Source organism: Triturus cristatus, chromosome 8 (genome assembly GCF_964204655.1).
Source record: "Triturus cristatus chromosome 8, aTriCri1.1, whole genome shotgun sequence".
In the NCBI taxonomy this organism is placed as follows: domain Eukaryota; kingdom Metazoa; phylum Chordata; class Amphibia; order Caudata; family Salamandridae; genus Triturus; species Triturus cristatus.
The window spans coordinates 776,168,814-776,193,137 of record NC_140591.1 but is presented as its reverse complement, the minus strand read 5'-3'; the positions used below and the strand labels follow the sequence as shown (position 1 = coordinate 776,193,137).

The window sequence follows — 24,324 nt, the reverse complement described above, 5'->3', positions numbered from 1 at the left end:
GATGGAGTAAATTCATATCTGTCCTTTGTAACAAATATCCGGCATCGATATGTACTGGTGCGATTCAGGTTAAAGCTTATCCCGTGCATGCTGGGTTTTCCGGCGCATGTGTATTTAATTACTGAACTGCCACTCTGTTCATGTGATGCTACCTCCCCTCAATCAAATTTGCATTTTTTCTTTTTTTGCACATTTTATATGTATGAATGTTAAAGGTATAATCGTCCCATTTTGCGGAAATATAACTTTGATCAATGTCGCCCAGCTATGTCCTTTTTACAAATGCTCCCTGACCCTTATGTATGCTTTTCCTTTGCATGCTACCTATGTATGGCTTTATTAACTAGGAGATTGATTGCTCTTTAATTCTATTTTTTGCACTTGGCGTCTTTGCACATTCTATTGCGAACTGGACGAATTTAGTATGCTTTAACAGAGAGTATTTTAGCTTCAGTTTTTAAATCTATGATTCTTATCTGTATTTACTTGTTTTTAAATCTATTGGGATTATAATGTATGACTGAATATGTATTTTATGAGGCATTTTACTTTTATGATCTTATCCTTTGAGATCTAATCAAAAGTTAAAAAGATTGATTGATTGATTTAATGTCTCTACGTTACACTACATGACCTACTCAAAGCATTTAACAAGTACATTTGATTACTAACATACAACATATCTAGATTCATGTCATATTTTATCAATAAAATCATCCGTTTATGTTGACAGATGAACCAACTACGCACCTCAAATTTTTGCTGCATATTCCGCTTCTCATCACTACCAACCAGCTACACAAGTGGCCATGCCACGGTTATGTGGTAGCAACAGGATTGTGCATAATGAAAACAAATGAACTTCACTGTTCATCAGATCCTGGATCACTTATCATAGGCTTTACCAAAAAGCAGCAAATAAAGCATAACAATGAAGCCAAACGTTGCCAGTAGGAACATTGTGACCCTTATTGATGGAACGGACTTAAGGAAGGCAGCTATTTTAAGCACCGGAGGGGTCTTTAGAGAGATAAATATTGAGACAACCATGGCATTAATGAGTCTCCTCATATTCTCATTTTGTGAGGATCATGTATGTATGAGTGTACGTGGGATGTATGTCGGTAGCTTGAACCTAGCCAACAGACAGCAGGTCATAACAAAAGCAGAGAATACCAAGGAAAATGCACACACTTCCACTGGATTCCATGGTCTTTCTGAACCAAATGTAAGACTGACAATGGAAGGTGTTTCACACCATTAAAGTTTCAAACACAAACAGGCGTGCATGAATGTAACAGAGTAATGGAGAGGCTCATGGCTTTAGTGCTTTTCTGTATAGTCTGGCTGGTTCTGGGTAGTGTTTAGCAGGTTCAGCAGAAGGGGGAATGTAATGGTCATCCAAGTTTAGATCAGCAAGTTCATAGGAGGGCTTGAATTGGGTATGCTCTTTAAGCATCTTGCTTCAGATGATGCTAAAATCAGAGAGAAAGAGGGGCTGCTGGGGCGTCTTCTAGGCCGGCGCCTGTAGTGGTTGTGGGTTGGAATGAGGTCTCTGAAGACGACCACGACTCAAAGAGGGGCATGCTTTCTGACAACCATTCACTCAGTACTGCTGTCTTACTAAACCACCAACAAAGATGATGTTGTAGAAGACTTTGGAAAGGAGTTATCTTGAAGTGATTATATTGTAAAAGTTACAAAGATGATGCTGTAGAAGACTTTGGAAAGGAATTATCTTGAAGTGATTAAGTTACAAAGATGATGCTGTAGAAGACTTTGGAAAGGAATTATCTTGAAATGATTATATTGTAAAAGTTACAAAGATGATGCTGTAGAAGACTTTGGAAAGGAATTATCTTGAAGTGATTATATTGTAAAAGTTAACAGACCTCGACACAGCACAGGAGGCTGCTCTCCACAGCATGCCATAATTCAACAAAGAAGGGCATGCTTTCTGTCAGCCACTCACTCTGTACCACTGTCTTCCTAAACCACCCACAAGGAAGACACCAGGATGTGTATGACAGTGCTGTCATTGTTGCAATTATCAACATGCCTTTTCCCTTGTGACGTCTTGCTCATGGACGACTGCACCATATCTACCGACACAGAAAGGACCAACCACAAAACCAATCAATCCAGCTAGGCACGGGTGTTAGCATAAGGGTGTCAAAGATTAGGAACAATGGTAATTACAGCAGTTACAAACAGTTGGTGTGCCGACATAGGACTGACCATCCTGAGTTGCCCTTCAAACGCTGTGCTTCTGACTCTTTTCTTTGGCCACGGCATGCACGCCTTGCTGAGATGCGGTGAGAATGTTCTGCATACAAATACCACCCTATCAAGGCATTCTGAACAAGGACACCACTTGTGACGCCTATCTATGAAACAATTAAGGGTATTTAACGGGTAAACAATAAGGTTTGTTCTTCTGTTCTTTTGTTTTGTTCCTATGTTTTTTGAAAACACTACGCTTTTAAATAAAAATAAACTTTAATTCATTTATCAGAAACTAATGAATTGGAATATTTTAATCATTCAACTCAATTTTACTGATTATAACTATTTGCAATTGAAAATTGTAATGTTTAGATAAATTATAGTTTTAAAAGTAACTCACGAATAAACCTTTCTTGATAATCATGTCAAGATCCTTCAGCACATTGCGTTACACATGACTAATGCACACATGTGGCTGATAAGCACGAGCCCTGCAGGGTTGTGACCAGGTTTTCATAAGGGAAACAAAAAACGTATGGGTGGAATTGCTTGAATTAATTTCAGCCATGGGGAACTTCTAGGGGGTCACATTTCAGTCCATCGTTCTATTGCCTGCAATGCCATCTCAGTCAGCAACCAGCTAAATGCTAATGACTTTTGGTACTACTCAAATAGGAACAGTCCAGCCCTAACTGCCAGGCCCCACTCTAGATAGGGACAAAAGCAACTCCATACCGGGTTTGGCCTAGTTAGGTGCAGTCTGTGACATAGCTTAACATCGCACTGAGGAAAACAGAAAAGTGATGGGTGGAAGGCTAGAATGACTCTCAGCCAGTGGTAATTACTCGGGCTGCACCCCATTCCCTTGATTTCACAGGGGGGGCTGGCCTGTAAGTTCTGGCTGGAATGTTATAATAGGTGCAGGATTAATTCTGATTTGCACATAGCTGGTTCCTCTTTGAGGTGGCATGGAGAGCAAAAAAACAATGGAACTGGATTGTGGCCTGGAGTAATAACCAGTGGCTGAGATTAACTCAAACAATTAACCATCACTTTTTTTTACTAAGTCTTTTATTAGGAATCAAATACAAGACTATTAAGAAGCATTGGCTAAGCCAATAGGCCTAATTTCCATTTTCAGGTAGAAGCTAGGTCTATTGGTTATATTTTGGCTTTACTTGGGTAATACATTCATCATCCGTACAGCGCTAGCAGTTGTACCAGGTTTCAGTGGTGTGATGGGCTTAGTTAGATTTTTAGAGAGTAGTGTAATCTGTTTCTGTTACATCATCCCTGTCCTTTACAGTTGCATATTCCCACATCAGACTGCTCACTGACTGATTTTCTGCTGAGCTCGGGTTGGTTGTGTTGGGTGGAGACATTTATTGGAAGAGCATTGCTTAATTCTATTAGACTTTGCAGAAAAAAAGGTGGCTGGAGCCTGCCGTATAAAACAAAGGGTAAGGGGCGTATGGGTCCCCCCTCTTCAGGCCGTCCATGACCTCGTCCCTAGTGCAATTTAAAAGGGGAGGGAGCGCAAGCCTGTAAAGGCCCCAGGACCCCACTATGGTGTCCAGGAAGCCCACACCTGCAACCCCTTTTCCCTGAGCACAAGAGCATGGACAAGGAAGACATGTCTGCTCCCACCCGGCGGGAGCTTTAAAAATGATCCTATCGGGTGGGAGCAGACATGTGCTTCCTGACCAGTGGGTAGGGAAACTCAGATTGCTCCTGAATGAAGGGAGCAAGCAAAAAAACGGGCTTCTGCAGAGCGGGAGAAATGCTGGCCGGCTCCCGATGCAGCCAGGCTGGGTCCATGCGGGGAATTGTTGAGGCCGCGGGTCCCTAGGGCTTCTCCACGTCCCTCCATATAGTGTCTTGTGGGTTCCCTGGGTGAGCACCCACGTAAGGCCTCAGGAGATGGGGCCACAAAGGCTTGAGGAGGGGGGAGAGCATCTACCTCCAATTAAGAAAAAAGAGAGGTCACGAGGGATGGGGATCCCCGAAAGCGTAAAGTCTCATGGAGGCGGGCCACAGGCCCCCTTCCTTAAAAAAAGAAAGGCCTCATGGCATAGGGTCCCTGCAACTTTAAAGGCTCGTGGGGGGAGTGGGGGGACCTTCCCTCGCCACTAAATATAGTTTAGAAAAATACGATGTTCCAGGTTGGCACAGAGACACCAAAATGATTAATAAACGAGCGGAAGGATACGCTAATTTATTATTCACTGTTTCCTTTGCTGCTTATCTCTTCAAGCCAATGCTATCCAGTAAACGTAACTACCATTGTTGGGTACGGATTCATATCAGTCTAACACATCCTGGCTGGTGTTGTTCTTTATCGCTTCATTTATATTATACGATGTAAAAATGACAACTCTGCCACCGTTGTTGTATACTGCCAGCATTGTTAAATACTGCCTTTAAATGTTATCACCCACTGGTATCTTTAGGTTCAATACGTCTTTGTTTTTCTATGGTGTGTTGTGATGTCGAGAGGAGGTACACAAAAAGCCCCTAACACCTTGGTTACGGAGCGCTTTGTAAGAAGGTTAAATAACAACAAGACCTACATGTGATCAGATGCATATTTCCGGATCTGTGTGGATCTGACTCCATTCTGATCTGCAGTGTGGTCTACAATGGTCACACATGGTGGGTAAGAATTCCAACCCTCCTCAAAATGGCCTTGTTGCATGAGGAGTCAGATGTTAAGGGCTCCATGCTGCGATAGTGGAGGAGTGGTGTTGCCTCTCTAGGGGTCCCAATGTTTATCGTTTTTGACACAGCAGAAAGTGCAATGTCTCAACATATGGTGAATGGCTGTCAAAAAAGATGAGACTCGCTTCTATTGAGTACATTACTGACAGAGTTCAAAACCAATGTCAATATCCGATTGTGGTTGGGACCTCTGTTCTGAATGCATAACCTTATTCTTGTTTTGTGTTTCGATATTGTAGACTTCGGGTGTCATTGATTGGGTATTCATTTCTATATGTGACTGGCTCCAGCACTTCCCAGTGGACTGAGGCTAGGAGGACCTTAGCTCTACACGTATGCTTGTCCTGAATGTCTCCTCCAATACGCATGTCCTTCCTTTATAGAATTATGAATGCAACTATATGAGGTCGTGCCTCAGACATTACTCTTCCTTCTGTCACACACTGGCACGTGTGTATCCCCCCCAACTAATGTTGACTTCTGTGAGTCTACCTCCCTGCCCCACCTTCCTTTACCGTGGAATAACCCTCCCCCACGTCTCTGTCCCACTGCAGCTGGGTAGCCTGGTGTCCTTGTGGGTCGCAAAGCATTCCAACGGCTCCTTTTTCCAGGCTCGGAATACTTTTATGTTCATTGGTTTAAGAAGGTTGCGGATACTGCAAAGGTTATATTGTCCATATTCGATTTGTACCTTGTAACCTTAAAAATAGAGATATTAGGAAAAATATGTCCTTGCCCAAACATTTGCCTTGATGCAAGTTTATGAGGTACACCTTTACAACAAGAAGCCGCTGAAGTTCCTCTTAGCTCACATCCAATGCATTCTTAAATTCTAGGGCTTGAAATAAAACGTACACATATTTGTGCCCGCATATAGTCTGAAATCTGTGCCACGTTGTGCATAAGTATTGGGTCAACGAAGCACACTGTGAGCCTCCTGGCATCTAACTGGCCTTGTCACGGCGCTGACAGGCTTCCCATTAGCCACCTTGTGAGCTCCAATGCAAGGCAGAGGGTTATCGAATCTGCAGTCAGCAGGGCCCACCTGCTGCCTGCCAACGCACAGGCGATATGGCGGGAGACGGCACAAGATGGGAGATCTACAGCACGCTCCTGGGTTTAAGGCCACGTCCATCACTCGCCGACGGATGACAGGCGCCCATTTGGAATCCGTGGCAGCCTTCGAGCTCAGATGGAACAGTGCTTGCAAGCAGGAACCACCCCGTGCCCATAATGCAGCGCTAACAGTATCGAGCGTTAACAGTAAGAAGGCTGTGTTTAATTTGAGACATTTCATTTGGCGTAATTACAAGAATATTCAGTGAACTACAAAACAGGCATTTACGACAATTCTTTAACATGAAATGCGTCGGTGTGTCGACAATGGATGCAAGGTCGCATTTTGTGCTACAGAAATAGCACTATGAGCGCACGTGCTCGTGGCCAGTTAACCCACTACCCTAACCTTGTGTCCTGTGTCCGTTATTCCCAGCATGAGGGCCTAGGGCCCCGACATCACAAAGCACACGAGACAACAGCAGCCGCTAGAGTTTTGGTTCATTTACATTGTTCAAGTGCCCCCGCGATAGGACAGAAAAGTGTGCAAAATGGCACAGTTTCAGCCATTTCTCATAACAAGCATAACGCGAAACGCCGGCATTTACGCAAGATTACACTAGCAGAATGAAAATTCTACCAGGCTATTTAATATTGTATTTTTAACACATTACAGAACCTTTTTATAATCAAAGCCTAGAAGGATAAAAAACCCACGCATGAAGTTATTTATGGAACACCACAATGAAAAGCCTTTGCACAAACCTGTATGGGATTTCAACCAATTTATCAAGGAAAAGAAAGAGAAAAGAGACACGAGTGAGAGGGCGAGTTAATGAAGAGGAGAAGAAACGAAGGAAGCGCGCGCGCGAGAGCGAGCGAGGGAGGGAGGGAGAGAGAGGGAGAGGGAGGGAGAGGGAGAGAGAGAGAGAGAGAGTGCATCGCGGAGATGCATGAGCTCTAGGGTGACCAACTGGCATTGGTGCAAATTCAGGACGGTGAGTGTAAAAATTCAGGATAAAGGGTCAAAATTCAGGACACAAATTCAGGACAGGAGGTCAAAATTCAGGACAAAACTTCAGGACACTAGGTAAGTTTTACAGACACATCAGAGGAGGCCGCGCAATAGTATATAAGTAGGCCCAGCCATATCCAAACATATTCAACCATTTGCAAACCTATCCATCATGTATCCTTCCATCTATCATTTCACTCATCCATCCCTTCATCCATCCTTTCACTCATCCATCCATCCTTTCACCCTTTCCATCTGTACACTCATCCATCCACTCTTCCACCCATCCATCCATCCATTCACTCATCCATCCAGCCATTTACCCTTTCACCCATCCAGCCATCTTTTCACTTAGCCATCCTTCGTTCCATCCACCCACCCATCCATCTACTCATCCACTCATGAATCCATCCATTGACCCTATCACTCATCCATCCTTTCTCTCATCCATCTATCCTTTCACTCCTTCACTCATCTATTCATCCTTTTGTCGATCTACCCTCCCTTTCACTCACTCATCCATCCTTACATCCACCCTTTTACTCATCCGTCCATCCATTCACCCTTGCACTTATCAATTCTTCAATCCATCCATCATTTCACTCATCCATCCACCCACTCACTCACTCATCATCCACCTTTTCATTCATCCATCCTTTCACTCATCCATACACCCTTTTACCCATCCAGCTACCCTTCCACCCATACATCCAGCTATTTACCTTTTCTTTCATCCATCCTTCCACTCACTCATCAATCCATCCATCCTCTCTCATTATCCATTTATTCAATCATTCATTCATCCATTCACCCTTTCACTAATTCATCCAGCCATCCAGCCATCCCTTCACTTACTCACTTGCCCACCTTTTCATATTCATTTTGAGCTGAGCCTTTTTGAGAAGAGGCCCATCAAGAACTTCACCCTCACTGCAGGAGCCATTCCAGGACTGGGACAGCAGCCACCCAGGGCGGAGACAGGATCCACCACAGGGGGACAGGGACAGGAGCCATCACAGGGGGGGGGGGGGGGGACAGGAGCCACCACATGGGGGGACAGGAGCCATCACTGGGGGGGGCAGGAGCCATCACAGGAGGGGGAACAGGATCCACCAGGGTGGGCACAGGGGTGGGCATGCAGTATTCTAGGTCATCTTGGTCTCTTCCAGGGTGGGGTAGGGCTCCTCACCCCCTCCTGGACAAGACCACGAGACGACAGGCTCTCTTTCTAAAATGTTAGTTTTGCCATTCCCCACTGTGATGTACAGTACTTAAAGGAGATACTCCAAGAGAACTGATTTAACTGATTGTCCTCCATACTGTGTTAATCAGCGTGGGTGCGATTGTGCCGTTTCTTTATTTTATTACATTATAGACTGCACGTTTGAAGAACCGTGGTTTGCTTACAATTTAGTGACAGTAATTAAGCTCTGTGAAGAGAACCGCGTGCTGCCTGGTGTAATCAGGGCCGGTTCTAGGGTGTGTGGGGGCCCTGGGCAGAAAGGGAATGTGTGAAGTCCCGCTAAATTGCAGAGACATGAAGCATTCAGGGCTGTTTGCATCTGAATAGATGCCCCTGCTCCTGAAGCTGCAGCCCCTCCCTCTCAGTCACCTTCAAACACCTCTTAACAGCTCATAAAGGGTGGAAGGTGTGAGGGTGGCCCTCCCGCTGTGCCTTTCCAATGCTGCTGGGGATCTGAGCTTTGGTACTGCATCGGAGTCAAGCAGGGAGGTGGGTGGAAGCTGTGCCGGCTTTAGGGTGGCGCGACCGGTGCCCGGTTAAAATTACGGACAAATAGCGTCCGTTAAAGAATCCTTCACGGACAACGGACCGACGGCCGGAATTACGGACTGTCCGTGAAATTTACGGACGGTTGGTCACCCTAATGAGCTCATTTATTATAGAATGATGGGTCATCTCCCCCCCCCCACCAGCACCCTTCTCACTTCCGAACCCACGAACAGCCCCTCACGTCACTCGCTGGTAACACATCAACCAAGTCTCATGTTGTGTCCTCCGACACCTGTTGGGGGCTCGCTTAGGCTATGTGCGGCCTGGGGTATATGGCCACGTGGCAATGATCACTCGGGGACAGCTCAGCTTGGTTACTTGGTCCGCCGCCGGAGCTGTACTGGCGTACGTGCGTGTGTACCTTCCTTTTATTAACATAGGTCACGTGATCGGACGCGTACTCCCAAGCGTATCGCGTCACGACTCACGACATCACATTCCTCCCCAGCAAACACAAAACCCAAACATTTTATTCTTAGAAACGTTCCAATCTAGAAAACACTTTATCCCCCCCCCCCATTTACTACTGTTTGTTCAGGCATCTGATGTTTATTTAAAACCAAAACAGTCTTACGTGAAATAGTCCTTAAGGCGGCAGGACGGCTCTGGATTGCTTCGGAGGTTATACCTTGACACCTCCCCGGTTGGTGAGCGTCCGGAGTCTCCCCTCATTTCGCCACTGGACTCGCCACCTCCCGGGCAATGTGGTTCTGAACATTCGCCCACACCAGACCTCTCTCGTGGCTGTCGAACCGGGGGAACCTCATTCATCTCCGGATGGGGGATGACTGGCTCCCGCACCTCGTCAGTGGGACCGGCATCGCTCACAGGCCTTTCTACACGCTCTGGAGTGCTGCTGGGAGTGGCCTGTTCCGGGCTTTCGACGTTTGGTGATGAATGGTACCTTTTGAAGTACGACACATTTCTGGTTATCCTCTCTCCCCTCCTGACGGCAGTGACGCATGTTCCTCTGACTGTCTCTACTGTCCACGGCTCTTTTTCAAACCTCAGGCGAAACTTGCTTCCGATGGCTCGGTTCTTTATGAGCACTGTGTCACCCGGGCGGATATTCGGGGCCGTCGCTCTTCGCCGAGTGTCGGTACGTGCATGGGCGCTCCGTCGTCGGGCATCAATTGCACTGTCTTCTGGGGTTGCTGGCTGCCACTCAGGGTGGTGAGGTATTGTGTCCGTAACTATTCTTCCCATCAGCAGATGCGCCGGGGCCACACCCGTGGTGGTGTGAGGTGTCTGGCGATAGCTCCGAAGGAACGTGAAGATCGCAAATTCCACGGACTGAGACTTGTCATGCGCTATGCGGATTACCTTGTTCAGTGTTCTCATGAACCTCTCTGCTTCACCGTTGGCCTGTGGCCACCGGGGCGTTATTCGCCGATGACGTATGCCCAGAGCTTGTAGATAGGCTGCGAAATCCTGGCTCTGGAAGGGGGACCCATTGTCTGTCCGGATCTCCTTCACCAGCCCATGGGTAGCCATGATTTTCTCGAACTTTCACTCGCACTGAGGGCCGACAGGACCTCCACCTCCGGATACTTCGAATGGTCGTCGATCGCCACGAGGGTGTGGCGCCCATCTGGCAGGCTACCAAAATCCACGCTGATTTGGGACCACGGGACTCTCGGTCGCGGCTCCATGAGGATGGGTGCTGGCTGCGGGGCTTCTCCAGTGACTTGACAGGAGTGGCATGCTCGAACGGTGTTTTCCACGAGGTCATCCATTAGGGGGAACCAGACTTTTGTGCAAAGTCTTGACTTGGTCTTTACCATGCCTTGATGTCCTACGTGGGCCAGATCTACCATCTGCTGGGTCAGTGAGGTGGGGATGACCTGCCGGTGTCCCCTCAGTAGACACCCAGTGCTATCCTCGGTGAGTTCATCCCTGACATGGTAGAGGCTTTCCATTATCCGTTGCGCCGTCGTTGTCAAACGTTTCCATTCCTCCCGGGCACGGTTCCAATTGTTCTGCTGTACGGCCTTCTTGGCCCGCTGCAGGCACTCATCTTGGCTGGTGGCTTGCTGTATGCTGGCCATGGAGATGGGAATGGGGCATGACCGAGCGGTGATGCACCTCACGTACTCCTCGGTGTCGGCGGCTTCTTCCATCTCTTGGGGAGTGGCCTTTCGAGGGTGTCGTGAGAGATAGTCCGCCGGATTCCGGGATCCGGGTTGGTATTCTATTTTACAGTTGTACTCTTGCAACTGCAGCATCCACTTCTCAATTCGCGGTGGGGGCTTTGTTGAAGTTCCAAATAGAGATACCAGGGGCTTGTGATCCGTGGCGACTATAAACGGTTTTCCATATACATACAAGTGAAAATGCCGACAGCCCCAGTGAATGGCGATGGCCTCTTTTTCTATCTGTGAATACCTTTGCTCTGTCTCTGTTAGGGATCGGCTCGCGAAGGCTACTGGTGTCCACTCATCCTGAGGCGTTTTTCTTTGCACGAGAACAGCACCCAGTCCTACCGGACCGGCGTCTACAGCAATGAGTGTGAGCTTGGCGGGATCAAAGAATGCGAGCGTCGTGGCCTCTGATAGCGAATTCTTGATTTTGTCGAATGCTTGGGCTTGCTCGCTCCCCCATGTCCACGGTGTGGATTCTTTGGTCAGCTCCCTCAACGGAGCTGTCAGGTTGGCCAAGTCCTGAATGAATCGTCCACAGTAGTTGACCATCTCTAAGAAGCTTCGAACCTCTGTGACATTGGTGGAAGCGGTCGCCTCTTTGATGTCCCTCACCTTTTCGGGGTCCGGGTTCACCCCTTCGGCCGAAAACGTGTACCCGAAGAACTGCAACTTGTCGCACAGGAACTCACACTTCTCTCGATGGAGTGTTAGGCCAGCCTCCCGAATTCGGCGCAGTACTTGGAGCAGACGTTCATTATGTTCTGGGACCGTCTTCGCGTGAACCATAATGTCGTCACTGACATTGATCGCCCCTGGAATTCCAGCGATGAGCTTCTGTATCACATTCTGAAACACCTCGGCGGCGCTTGACACTCCAAAACTTAGTCGAGTATACCGCCTGAGCCCCACGTGCGTGGAAAACGTCGTGATGTTTCGAGATGCTTCATCCAAGACTAGTTGGTGGTACCCTGATCGGAGATCTAGTTTCGAGAACCACCGGGCTCCAGCCATCTCCCCGATCAGGTCGTCGATGGTGGGAGTGATGTGTCGCTCCCTCTTGATTGCAACGTTGGGGAGCCGCATGTCAACGCATATTCTGACTGAGCCTGGCTGCTTGGGTTTCCTTGCAACCACGATGGGAGATACCCATGGGGTGGGTCCGGACACCTTCTCTATTATGCCGGCCACTTCGAGCTTTTTAAGCTCTTCCTCCACCAGCGGCCTGAGGTGGAACGCTATCCACCGGTGTCGGAGGGCGACCGGTTGGACTGTCGGGTCTATGTGGAGGTGGATTTCCTTCCCTCGGAATTTGCCAATCCCTTGAAACACCTCTTCGAACTCACCCAGGATGCTTTGCATGGACTCGTGGTGCACCCCGAATGCAAATGTCACCACTCCCAACTCTTCTGCCGCTCGGCATCCCAGGAGCATGCCCTGGCCATCCTCTGTTACGTAGATGTTGGTGGTCACCGACTGAGTTCCATGGGATACGACTGTCCTGAAGCGTCCCCTTACTCTTAGCGGCGTTTCTTGGCCATATGCAAACACCGTTATCGTTGACGGACGTAGCACTGGTCTCGGGTGCATCGTGCTGTGCAGCGTGGCGGCCATGATGTTGATGCTGGCTCCAGTGTCCACTACTGCCGTCATGTCTTGCACCCCTACTCGGATGCTGCACTGTGGCAGACGCCTGGCCTTGCGCGTGGCGGTGCCTATCATGTGGATTCTGTGCACCACTTTTTCCTCTTCGTCATCTTCATCCATGTCGCTTGCTGCGGAGTTTTCAGTCTTGACCACGTTCACCGCTGGACGGGGCTTGCGGTACCTTCTCGAGCGGCATACCTTTTCGAAGTGATTGAAACGTCCGCACCCCGAGCACTTCTTTCCTTTCGCTGGACACTCCGCCGCGGCATGTGGTGCTCCCCCGCAGTATCCGCACGACTTCGGCCGCTCTGGGGCGGTGGCTCCTGCCCCTTTTTTGTCCCATTTCTGTTTAGGCCTGGCCGACACCGCATTGACCGGTTCAACTTTCACTGGCGCTTGAAGAGCCACCTCCATGTGCGCTGCCCGCGCTTTTGACAGTTCTTTGGTGCGATCCATCGTCAATATTTCCGCCAACGGCTTACCCGACTCTTCCAGTATCCGCTCTCTTAGTTTGGCTGACGCGCATCCCTGGATGATTTGACCTCTGATTTCTTCTGTTTCGTCTCGGAACCCACAGGTGGCCGCTAGATTTTTTAGGCGGGTGTGAAACCTATCCAGCGACTCTTCCGGCAGCTGGCGCGCTTGTCGAAATATGAATCGCTCATAGTCGCGGTTAGCCATGGGTTCGAAGTGTTCATTCAGGGCCGCTATCAGGGTCACGTGCGTTTTGGGCGTAGCCTCTGCGAGCATCTTGACGATATTGTGAATATCCTTCCCCCCAGGTGAATGATCATCGCACGTTTTTGGTCTCTACTGACTTTGGTGGCCTCAAAGAAGATGCGTAGCCTGTCTTCCCAATCTTTCCACCTGGCCGCTACTGCGGACGGCGACCCCTCCACCGTGAATGGTTCAATTGGGGGTATGTTCGGTATGGTTGGCGCGTGGTGCTTCTAACAGGCGAGACCTGCCACTCCCTTTGGTAGCTCTTCCTTCGCCTCCCCCTTTTGCAGCACTGTATGGCTCAGATAGGTTGCCGAATGCAGAGGGCCTCAGAAGTGTGCTGGGTGTGTTCCTAGTGTGAGCAGGTGACATGTCCACTCCCCGGGTTTTCAGGCACTCTCCCCGTGTACTCCCAATGGCTCTGGACCGACCAGCTTCACTCCTCAGCTGTCAGCAAGTGTCTCCTCCAACGCCGCGCACAGTGCGCGCGAGGCACAGATTCCTGACACCCCCTGGGGCCTCCACCAGCTGGGCCACGTCGTCTCCCTGGCACTCCGGCGCCTTCAGCAGCCGGCACCACGTGGAGCACACGATCGGCGCAACCGCCGCCAGCACACGCCCCCCCCCCAGAGCTCCGCACCGAAGGCCGGAGGCAGGAGGGGTCAAAGGGCAAGCCGCGCAGGGGCACGAGCGCTGCGAAGGACCGAACCTCGCGCAGCCGCCACACCCGCACGGGCACTACAAGCGAGGGCACGCCCACCCTCGTCGCCAGCTTTGTTGTGTCCTCCGACACCTGTTGGGGGCTCGCTTAGGCTATGTGCGGACTGGGGTATATGGCCACGTGGCAATGATCCCTCGGGGACAGCTCAGCTTGGTTACTTGGTCCGCCGCCGGAGCCGTTCTGGCGTACGTGCGTGCGTACCTTCCTTTTATTAACATAGGTCACGTGATCGGATGCGTACGCCCAAGCGTATCGCGTCACGACTCACGACATCACAGTCTCCAAAGAAATGCAGCACTTAGTCGTCCACTTCGAAATCATTTTGAGCATCTTAAAGAACAAGGACGCGATATATAAATACTATTATAATACAGCCACACACAGTACTGTGCCGCTTTGAAGGAAGAGATCGGTAGACTAGTGCGTGGCATTTGATACATTGGGAGTTGGCTGTCTAGTGGGCGTACAGCGCTACCTCGACTCTTCATGTAAGCCTTGGCTTCTTTCTACCTCTGGAGACTCCACATCAGGTTTGCTGTCTTATTCCTATTTCGTAAATCCTCTCCCTTATATTTCTCCCTTCTGCACAATCACCTTAACCCTCTGCCGTCTCCTTTTTCTGCTCTATCACTATCCCTTGTCCACAACATTTAGCAGCTGTGTTCTTTTATTCTCTGGCTTCTTTCCTCTGGGCACAATGCTGTAACTTGCTTAAACCTCTGTCATCTTTTTGTCGTTTTGCTTTCATTGGTTGCTTGCTCATCCCAGTCTGTTGTTCAGCATGCTGACATACTCCTGTGATCTCTATTCAGTTCTGTTTCACATGCTTCAGTCTGGATTTAGCCAATACGTGTTTCGTCATATTGGTGTAACCTATGACCATGCCTGGGCTAGAATAAAGCATATAATATGTATCTCAGTGTAATATATAATCCAGACACATGACTCTGAATAGAAACGGTGTGAGGAGATTCAGCCGAGGAACAGAGCCAATAACTAAAGTAGAGTGTAGGCTAGATCCAGACCGAAACACGTGAAACAGAAGTGAACAAAGGATATCAACTCTTGACCTGAATGTTTTTTTGTGTGCATTCTATGTTGTAATTTGGGGACCTTTTGGTCCATCTTGGGGCGTATTTATGTGGCTGCTTCCCGCATTTGCTGAGCACTGATCTCCTGAATACAGACATTCTTTCTACATGACTGATCAACGGAGAAGCGAGCTCGCTGGCATAACTTTTGGCCACCAGATCTGGTGTGACCTTCTTTTTTGGGTTGCTCTTTATAAAAACAATAAAAACAAATAAACATACTTTGGGTGAAGCGGGGAGTCCTAGTGGGAAGTGGGGTCAGAGTATGGGGTATTTCAAGTAGAAAGGGGCTAACAAAGAGGAGATGCAGATTAGCTTTGGCCAGGAAGTGTATGACGGATTGGGTCAGCTCGGATGTCCTTGTGAACAGGGGGATTTGTTATTGATGCCATTAGGACTGCTGATGAGGAAGATGAAGAGTGAACAGTGGGGAGGAATTTTCCCTGACAAAATTACAACAGAGTCAGTATGGTTCGACAGATCCTATTAGTAGCCTTAGCAGAGGCTTCCATGTGCCATCAAAATGTTGCCCTGGAAAAAAAAACACTCCGAGCAAAGGGTACTGTGAAGCATAAACAACAAGCTATTCATTTATTGAGACAATATGAGCGCTTAAAGTGAAAAGCCCGGTAAATGTTGATATATATATATAATGCAAATATTACAGTGGGTTCCCAGAGTAAATTACAGGGGACAACTATTGCAGTTTATAAAATGGAGTATTTTTATTAATCATTGTTTTTATTAATCAAGAATAACACATCAACCATGAGCACTGGGTCTCTATAAACTGATCTGTGCAGATCACCCTTCATAGCAAATATTTCTGTGCCACATGATATACTGCTCAATGCTTGGATATGTCAGATAATGTATTTCCTGCACAAATATAAACAGGAACATTGGCAAACCTTCTGAGGGGTAAATACTTACTTCTCGATGTCATTATCCCGGTTTGAAATTTCCATGAAATTGTCTCTGAACCTCAGGAATGTAAAACCCAATCTGCAAGAGTAAAAGTAAGTTTCAGAAAACAAGAACCTCAACCTGCCAGAAACAAGACGACTATATTTTATTTGAAAACAAAGGATGCAGGTCACAGTATAGATATAAATTACACATTCTTACCCACGGAAAGCGGCTTTCCATTGCAGAAGGTGGGCAAGAATAAAACATTGATTATGATTTCTCCATTGGCAGTCTAGTTGCCAGAGCATAATTACAAGATTCATATTGTGGTTTTCTTACGACGTTACAGTTTGCTGTAAAGGGCCAGTCAACGTTTAAAAAGTCTCACTTCTAGCGACCAATCATGCTTTTAACTGCAGCGAACCCTGTCAGATCCACAACGCTTTCCAGTCACGTACAATGATCACAATCTGAGGACGTGCACCGCGGCCATGTTTACTTCAGGCGTGAAGCCGTTTGGCATTTGGACAGCGTGTTAGCTGAGTGAGCATCAGTGTGCCTCAGCACTGTGCAGTATTTTGTTTCGAAGAGAGACAGCTCTAGCTCCACGGGAACGTAATCTGAAGAAAGTAATTTACAAGCAGTGCTATTATTCTGAAAGAGTCACCTGCTGCTGAGACTGGATCGGATACTAAAAGGAATTATCTGTCGGGAAAAAGACCATTTCTGAGATCTATGCACCAGTACAGAGATGATGAGCTTGAAGATGGAGGGAAAAAGGCAGCGAGTGCCATTGTTCTGAAGTTAAACAGGTAAAGGAATGTGCACCGATCAGACTTTTTAGGATATGGGGATGATACAGATCATTGGTAGATGCAGAGTACAACTAGCATGACCGATGAAAAGCAGCGGGTAGATGCTGTAAGGAGACAGGGCTGGTTTTAAGGAAGAATTGGTGGAAGATATCATAGCCCTTTGAAAAGGCAATGCTTTGTAATGGAAAGCCAGTGCAAATCCACAAGGCGAGAGGGGCAGAGATGCAGCGATGCAGACCAAGAATCAATAGGACAGCAGCATTTTCCATAACCAATCAAGAAGAGATCAAGGAGAGAAAGAAACCTAAGTAGAGTGAGTTGCCATAAACTAAGGAGAATAAGTAACAGATGAACACTTTGGCTGTTTTCAAGAGGAGGAGAAGGAGTGAGCTTGCGCGGTGTCTGGATACACAAGAAACAGTTTGCAGAAACAACAGTGGAGATGGAAAGGGTCTGAGCACAAAGGAAACCTAAGTTTGCTATGCAGCTAAAAGAGGGATGGATGCCAAACTCAGAGACCAACAGAAAGAAGGCCAGATGGTAGGATGGACGAAAATGAGCTTGTCATCTTGAGTATGAAAATATCTGCAGAACTCATGATGACTAACACTGGGCAGTCAGAGGGGCGACTTGGTCTTCTGCAGCTGAAGCAGCAATGCTTCACGGATCCTTCGCGGCTATCCAAAACCTTGCTTCTGTCCGGTCTGCAGATTGAACCACAGCTTGTCTAATGGTACCTCGCTTATGCATATGGGGGGGGGGATATTGGGAGAAGAGGTGTCTTAAAAGACATGTTATCAATAAATGCACAAGGGGAACACGTAATTATGTCTCAGTATCAATTATATAGGAATTTACAGTGTGCCTTCACCCAAAGGGCAATCTTGACGCTAAGCCAGAGAGACCAAGTGCATACAAGTGAGTTGCAGAACTACGACTGAGGCAATATAAAAGATGATTTTCAGCGGCTTCCAAAAGGTTAAATGGTAAAGAGGAGAGTATTTATTAGTTCAAGTGCTTTCCAGGGGCGTCACTAGGGTTGGTGTCACCCAGTGCGGGTAACTCATGGTGTCACCCCTCTCACGACTTACCCCATGGACCTCCTCTGTGACAGAGCCAAGGTCACCTCGTCCGGCACGCCTTCCCGGTGGTCATCCTGGCTCCTGCAAACCTCCCGTTCATCCACGTCCTTGGTCAGGGTGTCCCTTCTGGATCCGCCGGCCTCTGGTCGCGCTGGTTGCTCTCCCACCGCTTTCTCCTCCGTAACGTCCACTACCGTGTCCTCCGTGTTGTCCTCCTCTGCACTATTGCTTACAGCCGAGTTCCACTCCGTAGTTCCGCGCCATCTGAATTTAAAGTCCCTCCTCCCCCTTGCACCGGAAGTATTACACCGGCAACAGAGGAAGAGACCAGGAAGCAGGACTCCTTGGTGCCCCAGGGGCTCCCGCCACAAGCCCCCAAGGCCTTTTTCTGGCTTACAGCACTCCCCTACCAGGCCAAGAGTCCACCGGAGCGTGAGAGAGGAAGTCCACATTGGAGCGACCCAGAAGGTGATATTGAAAGGACTGGAGGCAGAGGCGAGGCTGCAAAGTTTGGCCAGCAGCCAACACAGCGTAACGAGGTTGGTGTCACCCCCGTGTGCTGGTGTCACCCGGTGCGGTCCGCACCCCCCTAGTGACGCCACTGGTGCTTTCCACAGTTGTGCCACCAACACAGAAAAACAGTTGCCCTTCTTGGCAGCTTCACTAAATAATATGGATCTTTAGAAGAAGAGCTAATGAGGAGTACAGCGACTACACAAAGCCTAGCACTGAAATTTATCATGAACAAGGGGCCTAGTGCACACACCGTTCAACATGCATTTCAGAGAACATTACATTATAATCTATGCTGAATTGGCAACTTGTGCAGTGCCTAGAAGCTGAAAAAGGCCAGGAGTGATGCAAGAGAATCCAGGCAGTCGCCAAATGAACCCATTGAAAACTTGAAAGAACAAATTTAGGGGGCTACAATAGTGTGCCATTTCAATGGTAGAGGTTTGATGTTAGCAATTCTTGCATGACAGTCACCAAATTTTCATGTCAAGATATGTATAGATATATTTGAGAAATTACAGAATAGATAAGTTGTTCTAAACTATCACCGTAAAGTGATTAAAAAAGGCAAAACTTGTCCAACTGGGAGAATAATTCCTAGATTTTCCCCAGCACCAAAGGTCTAAGTATTAGTGCAAAAGCATTTGTCCAGACTCACGCATACGGACCAAAGGTTTAGTTCACTATTTTACCAGAGTGTAGTTTCAAAGTCTTTTTTTTCATACAGGTGTCGTTCGTTCATGCAGCTGGCTAACTTGGCTGGTACCATATAGTTAAGCCTGAATAGCTTAAGCGGGGGTAAGGTGTCATTTTCATAGTTGGAAGAATTTACAGCATATGAACAAAGGAAGTCAAAAATGGCAAAATGTGCACATTAAAAATGGGACAAGAGCGCAGAAACCCATGGCAACACTGGGTGGCTGAGGAAAGGACATGAATGGTAAAACAGACACTGATGCAGAACAGGGTGACATAAATGATTAACACGAAGCAATGGATGATACTGTGATCCCTATTGCTTCTACTCTAGTCAAAAGGATAGCATGGTTTGCAGTGTCAAAGGCAGTTGACAAAAATAATACATTGAGGTCCACAGCACCGCCATTTTCAGGTTAATCAATCAGTCATTTGTAGAGCGCACTAATCACCTGTGAGGGTCTCAAGGCGCTGGGGGCGGGGGGGGGGGGGGGGGGGGAATTCAGCTACTGCTCGAACAGCTAGGTCTTGAGACGTCTCCTGAAGATCAGCAGGTCTTGGGTCTGTCGCAGATGGGTTGGGAGGGTGTTCCATGTCTTGGCGGCGAGGTAGGAAAAGGATCTGCCGCCGGTGGTCATCCTGTGGATGCGTGGGACGGTGACGAGGTCAGCAGAGCGAAGCTGGCGGTTCGGGGCGTAGAAGGTGAGACGTTTGTTGAGGTATGCTGGTACGGCGTTGTGGAGTGCTTTGTGCGCGAGGGTGAGGAACTTGAAGGTGATCCTCTTGTTCACTGGGAGCCAGTGCAGGTCTTTCAGGTGGGCTGTGATGTGGGTGTGGAGGGGGATGTCGAGGATGAGGCGTGCGGAGGCGTTCTGTATACGTTGTAGTCTTTTCTGGAGTTTGGCCGTGGTTCCTGCATAGAGGGTGTTGCCGTAGTCCAATCTGCTGCTGACGAGGGCCTGGGTGACCGTCCTTCTGGTTCTGATGGGGATCCATCTGTAGATCTTGCAAAGCATTCAGAGGGTGTTGAAGCAGGAGGAGGAGATGGCGTTGACTTGCTGGGTCATTGAGAGCGATGAGTCCAGGATGAACCCCAGATTGCGTGCGTGGTCGGTGGGTGTGGGTGCGGCTCCCAGAGCGGCTGGCCACCAAGAGTCATCCCAGGTGGAGGGGGTGGAGCCGAGGATGAGGACCTCTGTCTTGTCTAAGTTTAGTTTCAGGCGACTGTTCTTCATCCAGTCGGTGACTGCCTTCATTCCTTCGTGGAGGTTGGTTTTGGCGGTGGCGGAGTCTTTGGTGAGTGAGAGGATCAACTGGGTGTCGTCGGCGTAGGAGACGATGTTGAGGTTGTGCGAGCGGACGATGTTGGCGAGCGGTGCCATGTAGACGTTGAAGAGGGTGGGGCTGAGAAATGATCCTTGGGGCACGCCACAGGTGATCTTGGTGGCTTCGGAATGGAATGGGGGGAGGCGGACCCTCTGGGTTCTATCGGTGAGGAAGGAGGTGATCCAGTCCAGGGCTTTGTTGCGGATTCCTGCGTTAAAGGCTAATGACAACCAACCGTCTTTGAAAGCACTTCCTTTGGACTATTCAAAGTAATGAAATTAATCAGGTACTGCTTCTTTCAGTATCTTGACATGACATGAGATTAAACTAAAGATGGACAATCCCACTGAGTAAAGGGTATCATTAGCAAGCTTTAGTGAAGTGGAAGCACACTCACCGTTAGGAAACTAAGTCAATGTTTAAACAAATATGGATCCTTTCCCCACCTCATTTAAGATCCATTTGAAAATAAAGGTGGGTAAGGATCCAGAGACCACCAGAAAATGTACACGTAGGCATTATCTCTCTCAACTGTTCAAAGGTCCAAAATGGTCAAGTGTTTGATGAATATCACCCAATAAAGGCCTTTCATTTGCTAAATAAAGAGAGAAAGCATCCTAAATTCGAACAGTGAAAATACTTGCTACATAAATGCTACAAAGGAGTAATCATTGGGGATAGTACTGAGGACTACTATAGTTTAACCATAATTTTAACAATGTCTTTTCAAGTCACGCCTGCATCTGCAAGAAGTTGACCATGGCAGCTATGTTTCACTAAATGTAAAGATTGAGGTGGAGAGAATAATCGTAGCTTCAGAAGACATCTCTACTTCCATTTCTTCTCATGTACATGCTGCACATTTGAAATCCTTGGGGAACCCGTTTGCAGATTGTTTATTTCACAATGCCAAATTAGAGGAATGAGCAAAAAAAGCCTGGAAGAAAATCTATCTGATGTGTTGTTGAGGAGAATGGCTATTCAGACAAGTCGCTGAGGATAAAAAAATATTGCTTAACAGTATGGATCTTCTAAAATACAAATAATCCATCAGATTTTCACATGCAGAAGAGAAGTCTTTCCACCTTCAGAAGACAGGTTTCATTATAGTGATTTGGGAAGCATATACTTAGGAAGCATCAGCAAGAATGTAAGTGCTCTGTAATAAAACTATAAGACTGGGCTATGGAAGATAGAAGTTACTTTTGGGGTTATTGGAAAAAAATATTTCTGATGAGTGGTCATCTCCATGCGACATCCAGTAAAACAGACAAGTTAGCTGCAGTGAAGTTTTGCACTAATTCACAGATAGATAGAAAGCATAACCAAAACGAATGTTCACATCTTTTAGAATTAAGTCATTATCATATACAACTGTTAAATGAAGGAGCGAGATATACCACAAAAATGCATGTCACCATGTGGAGGACTAACTGATGATTTAACAATTGCCTTGCGAGAAAATCACTTGTTAAAGATCATATTTGGTAACATGATTTTTGTGACTGGTCGCAGAATGAGCAATGAGATGAAAGGATTCCTTAGTCAATCAAGTTTCTTTGTTGATTTCAAAGGGTTTTACTGTTTGTTTGCAAAAGGAACAAAAGAAAACAGTGATGTAAATACATGACAAGGTATACGGGTACAGTGTGCAAATCTCATGTGCAGGATTAGTTAATAAGGCTGTGAGCTATATGGGAATGCAAGAGGTAAATCATACAAGAAGTAAAAGCAAGACCTAATACAAAATAAAACTTGAGAAACGGTCACAAGACGGTTACAGATGCGGGCATGACAAACCTGAGATATAGGCATAGTAACATACCTAGTGAAATAAATGGTGCAAATACATATTCTTTAGAGTACATATTTTTTGGTGTATATATATCACATAGTACATACTACTAACAAACATTTTTTAAGAAGGTGATAATCTGGCTTTACATATGTACGGGTTTCAGTATAGGTAGTGTTTAAAACGTCAGTTTATAACATGTTATGGTACTTATGGGGGTTTGGTAGTGTTAAAATAGTTGTCCAAACAAAGTTCTGTGATTTCCAGGGGGAGTTTTGAAGAGTGATGTTGTCGGCCCCACTTAAGTAACCAAATTTAGCCAGGATCGGAACTACTTAGCAGCCATGTTCTTCCAATTAGCGAGAACAGACTTACAGGCCGCAGATATTAATGTGTCTACCAGAACACTATCACTATGCAACTTCAGTTGTGTATCTAGGAGTCCCTATATTAATTAGGGAGAGAAAGTCCTTTTTCAGCTGGAGCCCAAATAGAGTGCAGATAAAATATTTGATCCCAGAATGTGAGATCGTGCTATAGTAGACAAGTAGGAGGGGGAGGTCAACATTGACTTTATTACAGTTTCAGCATGTTGAGTTCTAAGAGACAGCTTGTGAAGCCGTGCAGGCATCCTGAATGTCCTATGCAGGAGCAAGTACTTTGTTTGGGAGTGAGAAGGGGTGACTTTATAGGTTACAACTGATTTCCACATTAGATGCCAGGTGTCTGGAGGGAGAGTCCCCTGGGTATCCCATTTCCTTTGAAGCTTCACAGTAAGGGATGTTGACAGTAAGGGATGTAGATTTGGGCTTTTAAAGGTGGTAAAACTTGGAGGATTGATGGCCGGTCTTGTTGAAAGAAAGTATGGTCTTTAAAGAGAGGGATCTCTTTCAGGGAACTTAATTTCAAACAGACTGACTTTGAGCTTGATAAAGTCGTAGAAGTCTATGTCAAGCAAATTAAATTGTCGCTGAAGTTCGCTGATGGAAAGAGGTACTTGCCAGGAGATTAATTGCTTAAGAAAATGAATGACTTTCGATGCCCACGAGTCCCAAAATAGGGTTTACCCATCGATTCTGATATTAGGGTTGTGCCAGATTTCATGTTAGAGTGGGTGATTGGGGTCTCTAGAAATTTATCAATCCTCAGAAGGGCTCTTTTCGTATTGTTGAAGATATATTTGGCCGGCAAGGGGATTTTGTCCTAATACTTAGCAGCGATATTGGTTGCATGTCTCCAAGGATCTCCTTTTCAATCAGTAGCCATGTGGGGGTAAAGTTCAGGTGTTGGAAGAACCAAAGGGAGCCTTGTCAGGCTAAGAAAGCAGTTTGGTAATTTTTTCAATCTGCTAGGTTAACTCCTCCTATCTGTATGGACAGACATAGGCTTTTGATGGAGATTCCAGGGCGTTTATTCTGCCAAATAAACTTTGTCAACAGCTTGTCTAGCTTATGTTGGAATTCTTTGGTTAATACTAACGGTAGTATACTTATGAGGTAATTATCTACCATGGTGATCATCATCTTGATGGTCTCAATGAGATTCCACCAGGTGAGGAATTTGGGGTTCAATCCATCCAGTAGGCTCTCAGTGTTAAGTTTTCGTTATTGTGGAGTGACTCTGATAGATCAGAGTTAAATTCTAGGGCCCAAATAGTTTAAGTGGGCTTTGCAGGGCAGTCCCATGGTTTTGAAAAGTTTGCTAGTATGGAGGTTATTCAGACCCATGATTTTGGGCTTGTCCTTTCTGAGTTTGTAACCAGCAACCCGGGCATATTCCTCTATGGTCTTCAGCAAGGAGGGGATTGACTGGGCTGCATCTTCGGTCATAATTAAAATATCGTTGGTGTAAGCAGCTACCTTTGTGTGGTTTTTTAAAAGGAAGCACCGGCTATTGAGGGGTTAGTTTGGATCTTATGGAGCAGGGGCTCTACGGTCAGAATGAATAGGGAGGGGAATAGGGGGCACCCTTGCATAGTGCCTCTTTCCAAATGCAAAAGGCAGAGGACAATAGGCCACCTGATCTCACCATGGCAGAGGGGCCACTGTATAGGGCCATAATCAT

The 24,324-nt window shown here is 47.0% G+C and overlaps 1 protein-coding gene across 3 annotated transcripts in view; it reads right to left on the bottom strand.

Annotated features, from left to right (window-relative positions):
- ATP11A (ATPase phospholipid transporting 11A) overlaps positions 1-24,324 on the bottom strand; it is a 791,426-nt gene that overhangs the window by 197,402 nt on the left and 569,700 nt on the right. For all 3 annotated transcript variants that reach the window (XM_085622216.1, XM_085622218.1, XM_085622217.1), the window contains exon 15: positions 16,058-16,129. In XM_085622216.1, coding sequence (XP_085478342.1) covers positions 16,058-16,129 — 72 coding nt within the window. The remainder of the gene's footprint in view (positions 1-16,057; positions 16,130-24,324) is intronic.